Source organism: Penaeus vannamei, chromosome 28 (assembly GCF_042767895.1).
Source record: "Penaeus vannamei isolate JL-2024 chromosome 28, ASM4276789v1, whole genome shotgun sequence".
NCBI lineage: Eukaryota > Metazoa > Arthropoda > Malacostraca > Decapoda > Penaeidae > Penaeus > Penaeus vannamei.
The window spans coordinates 2588344-2598343 of record NC_091576.1 but is presented as its reverse complement, the minus strand read 5'-3'; the positions used below and the strand labels follow the sequence as shown (position 1 = coordinate 2598343).

The window sequence follows — 10000 nt, the reverse complement described above, 5'->3', positions numbered from 1 at the left end:
TCCAATATGCATTTGCATAAATTAGCAAAATCATGTCTATTTACAATGATTACGCCATCTACTTCTCCTCAGCTCCATCGTTTTCCTGCACCCAATAATGGATCCTATCAAGTAGGCGTGAATTGCTCGGATTTGCGCCATAAACACCTGCCGTTTTCTCCCGCAGAAGCGAGCGCAGGAGACGCCGAACCCGCGGTCTGCGGTTCTCCTCGGCCTGCTCCTCGCCTCCGGCCTCGGCCTCGGGAGCGACGTCGCCATGTTCCGCGCCGGAGGTGAGCCCTTTGAGTGCGTCTGAAGGCATAATAGATACTTGTAAGAATATGATACGATACACAAATTGCAATTCATACAGCACGGGATAGCCAGCGAGTGGCCGAGGGTCTTGGCCGAAAGGCTTTCTCTCTCTCCCTTAAGGCGCGGGCAAGAAGTTCGCCGGGGCAGGCATCGTCCTCCTGTCCACGCCCTTCAGCCGCACCAGATGCGCCGCCCTCTGCAGACTGAGGCCGGAATGCGTTGCCTTCAACTACAACGGTGAGTCTTAGGCTGCTGAACGCGTGGTGATTGCTTCATAGCGGAAGGCCAAGGCAATCAACACAGCCATATGTGCATAATCATCGGTCTTAAAGTAAAGGACAAGCAAGTGAAGTGATTGATTCTGAATAAATGACAAACGTGAACAAATATATTGATGAGTTTTGCACAGGAAGGGAATTCATGTGTGAGCTCCTGTCATCGGCTTCGATCAGAGATTCTGACCTGACCAGCGACCCAGATTGGACTTACTACAGGCAGCATTACCCACACCAGCAGCACATAGTGGTGAGGCACATCCATGATAGTTATGAAAGAGAATACACTCTACTTTTCCACACAAAGAGAGTCTCATATGCGGAGCAGAGTCTGAGTCAGCCGTTGTTGTTACCTTGATCATATAGGCTCTATACCGCTGGCATCCCTGCCTTTAATTCTGCTCACTTCGAGTACGGTTTCCCTTCAGGACCCGTGCGCGAGCAGCCCTTGCCCCGCGGACAGCGTGTGCGTGAGCTACGAGCAGCCCACCTACCAGAAGTTCAGGTACGACCTCGACTTCTACATGTGCTCGCGCCACGCCTGGCTGCTCGCCGAACGAAATGCTGGACGGACAAGTAAGTAGTCCTCTTGTATGGTTCCTCGCTTGTGTGCTCTTTGGGTATTTGAAATTTCACAAAAAAGTGTTCCGTGAAGTTTCTAAATATTTCAGCGATTTTGAAGGTAATAAAGGGATGTAAATACAGTAGCATGCGGATCTAGACACGTGTGGCCGTATTATTAGGTGAAAATTTAGTTCAGCGTTATGATCCAGGAAAAATCACACAAATATTAAGATATGTATTTTTTCTTTCTTTCTTTCTTTCTCTTTTACAAATTCTGCTAGAACTGCCAACCGCTCAGTTAAAGAGGAAGATCTAAGGAGTCTGTCTCGGAGTGTGGATTAGCACTTTTTCCTTCCGGGAAGCACTTGAGGGCAAGGTTTATTAACCCTTACGGACGTTATTCCTCACTCGTAATGGTACTTGCCCCAAATAATGTGGATATTTTAAAACAAATAATTTTGAACGATTTTATCTTTTTCTGCCACTCATCCCAAGGATCTTTAACACGAATTGTTATCGTATTTTCATTACTCTTATTATTTTACTCCCACATGATCATCAAGAAGCCTTTTGCGATGCCTTGAAATAACCTGAAAAAAAAACCTCGTTTTGTCCTAAAGCTGACCAATTACCCTTATAAGGCTCGATCTCCCTTGACACAAACGATTTTGCAACATCTCGCTCCCACAGCTTGCAAACATGGGATGATTTACGGAGAGGACCACTACCTGGAGAACATCCTGCTGTGGGAAGGCGTCGTCAGGCCTTACCAGGAGGTGTTTCAGGAGTGCCTGGACTTCAACTGCCGCGGACTCTTGTGCAAATACATAGAGTCGGGGAATGGTGGGTGCCAGAAATTGTTCATATGTTCAAAGAAATGCTGATTTTTTCCTTGCTAACCATTAACAGAAATCATTTTCTTTATTGCTAAGGTTCATCGATCCAAAATATTGTAAAAGTCATATTAAAGATGAGAAGATAATGATAAATATAATAGCGATGATGGTAATGATCAGTATCATAGCAATAATGATATTATTATTATTATTATTATTATTATTATCAATCATCATCATCATCATCATCATCATCATCATCATCATCATCATCATCATCATCATCATCATCATCATCATCATCATTATTATTATCATTATTATCATTATTATCATTATTATCATTATCATCATCATCAGCATCATCATTATTAATATCATAATGATAATGATGATAAAAAATAATGAAGATATTAATGATAACGATAATGATAACAATAATAGTAATGATAATAATATTGATAATAACAGTGCCAATAGCAATGGTAATATAAATAAAGATAATAATAATAACAATAATAGTGATAATGGGGATGATGATGATGGAAAAGTAGTAATAATGATGATGTGAATAATAAGGATAATAGTAACAATAAAAATCATAATAATAATAATGATGACAATAATGATATAGATTATAATACGAACATTAATAATGATAATAATGATAATAATGATAATAATAATAATAATAATAATAATAATAATAATAAAAATAATAATAATAATGCTACTAGTAATAATGATGATGTTGAAGATAATAATGACAAAAAGGAGAATAAGAATAATATTAACAATGATAATAATACTAATAATGATAACAACAACAATAACAATAATGATACTAATAACATAATGATAATCATGATAACAAGATAATAACCACAGTGAGAACAGCAATAACAGAATCCGACTCCACAGTAATACCTTTAATAAGCCTCTGATTCCGTTTTTCCGTGATTTAATTGCATTTTCTTCGTCAACAATCACGTGTCAATCATTCCTGAAACAGAATATAAACGTTATAAAATCAATTAAATGATAACCGTATATTTAGCGTGATGGTGAATGCCAAGATAAGCTGTTCCTGTGATGGAGAAATATATGGTTTTGAGATTAGAGATAAAAAGGTTTCGTGTTTCCCGACTGAAGCTGTGACGGGAGAGAGCAGGCAAAAAAATGTAGAGAACGCCTAACTACAACAGAAACAACAGAAACAACAGAAAGTACAACAGCAAGTAAAGGCTAAAAAAAAAACAAAAAAACATAATAACCTTGACGCTCTATTCTTTAAATCGTGATTTGTGTTAGATTACATGCTGGTGTTGGTTATTACCTGTCTCTATCGTTTTATACACACACACACACACACACACACACACACACACACACACACACACACACACACACACACACACACACACACACACACACACATATATATATATATATATATATATATATATATATATATATATATATATATATATATATATATATATAACTTTTTTTTCTTTCTTTTTCTTTCTTTTTCTTTCTTTCTTTCTTTCTTTCTTTCTTTTCTTATCTTTTCTTTCTTTCTTTCTTTCTTTTCTTTCTTTTTTTTCTTTTCTTCTTCTTCTTTCTTTCTTTTTTCTTTTTTCTCTTAAGCAGTGCTGTTTTGAGGATTTATATAAAGAGAGTAATTCAATCTTTTCTCTGCGAATTTTTCGTGGTGTGTGTGTGTGGACCCGTCCGTTTCCGATCATGCAATAAAACTGATTATTTTGAAATACAACTTCATCACAAAAATAAGGCGAGACCCATTTAAATTTAGAGCTGATTAAATAATATGATTTATTCTAATATTAGCATGGTACTATAGTGCTCAGAAATTCTCAAAATACAAATGTAAATATGAATTAATGGCACACTCGAACGCAGTACATAGATAGTTTATGAATAATTTATGTACTGATATACTGTGCTAATGTACAATTCACATACGAGTAAGGTAATATGTACTATAACCAGTGATATTCTTCATTATTTTATCATGAAATAAGCTTTCAATTATATCGCAAAGCGCTTTCATCCAAAATGCATTTAATAACCGTAGATTCGACATCCGTAATGGACGCTGTGTACATGTAATGGTGCAGTTGGTACGTACTTTCACTCGCGCGACGTAAATCACAACTGCAACAGCGCTCCTGACGATGCAACGCCGCTCGCTTCACCTTCAGAAAAAATACCCGACGGAGGCGCGTATTTCCCAATCGCATAGGCGGAAAAAATCTTTATTCGGATACCATTTCCCAAATCGCATAGGCGGAAAAAATAACTATTCGGATACCATTTCCCAAATCGCATAGGCGGGAAAAAATAACTTTATTCGGATACCATTTCCCAAATCGCATAGGCGGGAAAAAATAACTTTATCCGGATACCATTTCCCAATCGCATAGGCGGGAAAAAATAACTTTATCCGGATACCATTTCCCAAATCGCATAGGCGGAAAAAAATAATAACTTTATTCGGATACCATTTCCCAATCGCAAAGGCGGGAAAAAATAACTTTATTCGGATACCATTTCCCAAATCGCATAGACGGAAAAAATATCTTTATTCGGATACCATTTCCCAAATCGCATAGACGGAAAAAATATCTTTATTCGGATACCATTTCCCAAATCGCATAGGCGGGAAAAAATAACTTTATCCGGATACCATTTCCCAATCGCATAGGCGGGAAAAAATAACCTTATTCGGATACCATTTCCCAAATCGCATAGGCGGGAAAAAATAACTTTATCCGGATACCATTTCCCAATCGCATAGGCGGGAAAAAATAACTTTATCCGGATACCATTTCCCAATCGCATAGGCGGAAAAAATATCTTTATTCGGATACCATTTCCCAATCGCATAGGCGGGAAAAAATAACTTTGTTCGGATACCATTTCCCAATCGCATAGGCGGGAAAAAATAACTTTGTTCGGATACCATTTCCCAATCGCATAGGCGGGAAAAAATAACTTTATCCGGATACCATTTCCCAATCGCATAGGCGGAAAAAAATAACCTTATTCGGATACCATTTCCCAAATCGCATAGGCGGGAAAAAATAACTTTATTCGGATACCATTTCCCAAATCGCATAGGCGGAAAAAAATAACTTTATTCGGATACCATTTCCCAAATCGCATAGGCGGGAAAAAAACTTCTTTATTCGGATACCATTTCCCAAATCGCGTAGGCGGGAAAAAATAACTTTATCCGGATACCATTTCCCAAATCGCATAGGCGGGAAAAAATAACTTTATTCGGATACCATTTCCCAAATCGCATAGGCGGAAAAAAATAACTTTATTCGGATACCATTTCCCAAATCGCATAGGCGGAAAAAAAACTTCTTTATTCGGATACCATTTCCCAAATCGCGTAGGCGGGAAAAAATAACTTTATCCGGATACCATTTCCCAATCGCATAGGCGGGAAAAAATAACTTTATTCGGATACCATTTCCCAAATCGCATAGGCGGAAAAAATAACTTTGTTCGGATACCATTTCCCAATCGCATAGGCGGGAAGAAATATCTTTATTCGGATACCATTTCCCAATCGCATAGGCGGAAAAAATAACTTTATTCGGATACCATTTCCCAATCGCATAGACGGGAAAAAATAACTTTATTCGGATACCGTTTCCCAAATCGCATAGGCGGGAAGAAATAACTTTATTCGGATACCATTTCCCAATCGCATAGGCGGAAAAAATAACTATTCGGATACCATTTCCCAAATCGCACAGGCGGAAAAAATAACTTTATCCGGATACCATTTCCCAATCGCATAGGCGGAAAAAATAACTTTATCCGGATACCATTTCCCAATCGCATAGGCGGGAAAAAATATCTTTATTCGGATACCATTTCCCGAATCGCATAGGCGGGAAAAAATAACTTTATTCGGATACCATTTCCCAATCGCATAGACGGAAAAAAATAACTTTATCCGGATACCATTTCCCAATCGCATAGGCGGGAAAAAATAACTTTATTCGGATACCATTTCCCAAATCGCATAGGCGGGAAAAAATAACTTTATTCGGATATCATTTCCCAAATCGCATAGGCGGAAAAAATAACTTTGTTCGGATACCATTTCCCAAATCGCATAGGCGGGAAAAAATAACTTTATCCGGATACCATTTCCCAAATCGCATAGGCGGGAAAAAATAACTTTATTCGGATACCATTTCCCAAATCGCATAGGCGGGAAAAAATAACTTTATCCGGATACCATTTCCCAAATCGCATAGGCGGGAAAAAATAACTTTATTCGGATACCATTTCCCAAATCGCATAGGCGGGAAAAAATCTTTATTCGGATACCATTTCCCAAATCGCATAGACGGAAAAAATAACTTTATCCGGATACCATTTCCCAATCGCATAGGCGGGAAAAATAACTTTATTCGGATACCATTTCCCAATCGTATAGGCGGGAAAAAATATCTTTATTCGGATACCATTTCCCAATCGCACAGGCAGAAAAAATAACTTTATTCGGATACCATTTCCCAATCGCACAGGCAGAAAAAATAACTTTATTCGGATACCATTTCCCAATCGCATAGGTGGGAAAAAATAACTTTGTTCGGGTACCATTTCCCAAATCGCATAGGCGGGAAAAAATAACTTTATCCGGATACCATTTCCCAATCGCATAGGCGGGAAGAAAATAACTTTATCCGGATACCATTTCCCAAATCGCATAGGCGGGAAAAAATAACTTTATTCGGATACCATTTCCCAATCGCATAGGCGGGAAAAATAACTTTATCCGGATACCATTTCCCAAATCGTATAGGCGGGAAAAAATATCTTTATCCGGATACCATTTCCCAAATCGCATAGGCGGAAAAAAATAACCTTATTCGGATACCATTTCCCAAATCGCATAGGCGGGAAAAAAATAACCTTATTCGGATACCATTTCCCAATCGCATAGGCGGAAAAAAACTTCTTTATTCGGATACCATTTCCCAAATCGCATAGACGGAAAAAAATAACTTTATCCGGATACCATTTCCCAATCGTATAGACGGAAAAAATAACTTTATTCGGATACCATTTCCCAAATCGCATAGGCGGGAAAAAATAACTATCCGGATACCATTTCCCAATCGCATAGGCGGGAAAAAATAACTTTGTTCGGATACCATTTCCCAAATCGTATAGGCGGGAAAAATAACTTTATTCGGATACCATACCATTTCCCAAATCGCATAGGCGGAAAAAATAACTTTGTTCGGATACCATTTCCCAATCGCATAGGCGGGAAAAAATAACTTTATTCGGATACCATTTCCCAATCGCAAAGGCGGGAAAAAAATAACTTTATCCGGATACCATTTCCCAATCGCATAGGCGGAAAAAATAACTTTATCCGGATACCATTTCCCAATCGCATAGGCGGAAAAAAATAACTTTATTCGGATACCATTTCCCAAATCGCATAGGCGGAAAAAATAACTTTATTCGGATACCATTTCCCAATCGCATAGGCGGAAAAAATAACTTTATTCGGATACCATTTCCCAATCGCATAGGCGGAAAAAATAACTTTATCCGGATACCATTTCCCAATCGCATAGGCGGGAAAAAATAACTTTATTCGGATACCATTTCCCAATCGCAAAGGCGGGAAAAAAATAACTTTATCCGGATACCATTTCCCAAATCGAATAAGCGGGAAAAAAATAACTTTATTCGGATACCATTTCCCAAATCGCATAGGCGGGAAAAAATAACTTTATTCGGATACCATTTCCCAAATTGCATAGGCGGGAAAAATATCTTTATCCGGATACCATTTCCCAATCGTATAGGCGGGAAAAAAATAACTATTCGGATACCATTTCCCAAATCGCATAGGCGGGAAAAAAATAACTTTATCCGGATACCATTTCCCAATCGCATAGGCGGGAAGAAATAACTTTATCCGGATACCATTTCCCAAATCGAATAAGCGGGAAAAAAATAACTTTATCCGGATACCATTTCCCAAATCGCATAGGCGGGAAAAAATAACTTTATTCGGATACCATTTCCCAATCGCATAGGCGGAAAAAATAACTTTATCCGGATACCATTTCCCAATCGCATAGGCGGGAAGAAATAACTTTATCCGGATACCATTTCCCAAATCGCATAGGCGGGAAAAAATAACTTTATTCGGGTACCATTTCCCAAATCGCATAGGCGGAAAAAAATAACTTTATTCGGATACCATTTCCCAAATCGCATAGGCGGGAAAAAATAACTTTATTCGGATATCATTTCCCAAATCGCATAGGCGGGAAAAAATAACTTTATTCGGATACCATTTCCCAATCGCATAGGCGGGAAAAAATAACTTTATCCGGATACCATTTCCCAAATCGCATAGGCGGAAAAAATAACTTTATCCGGATACCGTTTCCCAAATCGCATAGGCGGGAAAAAATAACTTTATCCGGATACCATTTCCCAAATCGCATAGGCGGGAAAAAATAACTTTATCCGGATACCATTTCCCAAATCGCATAGGCGGGAAAAATAACCTTATTCGGATACCATTTCCCAAATCCCATAGGCGGAAAAAAATAACTTTATCCGGATACCATTTCCCAATCGCATAGGCGGGAAAAAATAACTTTATTCGGATACCATTTCCCAAATCGCATAGGCGGGAAAAAATAACTTTATTCGGATACCATTTCCCAAATCGTATAGGCGGGAAAAAAATATCTTTATTCGGATACCATTTCCCAATCGCATAGGCGGGAAAAAATAACCTTATTCGGATACCATTTCCCAAATCGCATAGGCGGAAAAAATAACTTTATTCGGATACCATTTCCCAAATCGCAAAGGCGGGAAAAAAATTATTCGGATACCATTTCCCAAATCGCATAGGCGGGAAAAAATAACTTTATCCGGATACCATTTCCCAATCGCATAGGCGGGAAGAAATAACTTTATTCGGATACCATTTCCCAAATCGCATAGGCGGGAAAAAATAACTTTATTCGGATACCATTTCCGAATCGCATAGGCGGGAAAAAATAACCTTATTCGGATACCATTTCCCAAATCGCATAGGCGGGAAGAAATAACTTTATTCGGATACCATTTCCCAAATCGCATAGGCGGGAAAAAATAACTTTATCCGGATACCATTTCCCAATCGCATAGGCGGGAAAAAATAACTTTATTCGGATACCATTTCCCAATCGCATAGGCGGGAAAAAATAACTTTATTCGGATACCATTTCCCAATCGCATAGGCGGGAAAAAAATAACTTTATCCGGATACCATTTCCCAAATCGCATAGGCGGGAAAAAATAACTTTATTCGGATACCATTTCCCAATCGCATAGGCGGGAAAAAAATAACTTTATTCGGATACCATTTCCCAAATCGCATAGGCGGGAAGAAATAACTTTATCCGGATACCATTTCCCAAATCGCGTAGGCGGGAAAAAAATAACTTTATCCGGATACCATTTCCCAAATCGCGTAGGCGGGAAAAAAATAACTTTATCCGGATACCATTTCCCAAATCGCGTAGGCGGGAAAAAAACAACTTTATTCGGATACCATTTCCCAAATCGCATAGGCGGGAAAAAAATAACTTTATTCGGATACCATTTCCCAAATCGCATAGGCGGAAAAAATAACGTTATTCGGATACCATTTCCCAAATCGCATAGGCGGGAAAAAATAACTTTATTCGGATACCATTTCCCAAATCGCATAGGCGGGAAAAAATAACTTTATTCGGATACCATTTCCCAATCGCATAGGCGGAAAAAAATATCTTTATCCGGATACCATTTGTCTCACACGGACTCGTTCATCCTGCAGACCAGTGCTGGATGAAGGCTTGGAGCAGCGCACCCGGTCAACAGCTGATCAGCGTCACCGTGGTTCCCGGCGACGAGTGGGTCCTCTGGTTCCCTCGCTGCAGCTGAGCCCCGTCCCCAGCAGGCTCGCACTCG

The 10000-nt window shown here is 38.8% G+C and overlaps 1 protein-coding gene across 1 annotated transcript in view; it reads left to right on the top strand.

The window, feature by feature from the left end:
* Positions 1 to 10000, top strand: part of LOC138866967 (uncharacterized) — a 10124-nt gene that overhangs the window by 105 nt on the left and 19 nt on the right. The window contains exons 2-7 of the mRNA XM_070141347.1: positions 167 to 272; positions 415 to 531; positions 704 to 819; positions 998 to 1145; positions 1824 to 1976; positions 9867 to 10000. The exon at positions 9867 to 10000 is cut by the window's right edge and continues 19 nt beyond it. Of these exons, the coding sequence (XP_069997448.1) occupies positions 167 to 272; positions 415 to 531; positions 704 to 819; positions 998 to 1145; positions 1824 to 1976; positions 9867 to 9973 (747 nt within the window). The 3' untranslated portion in view covers positions 9974 to 10000. The remainder of the gene's footprint in view (positions 1 to 166; positions 273 to 414; positions 532 to 703; positions 820 to 997; positions 1146 to 1823; positions 1977 to 9866) is intronic.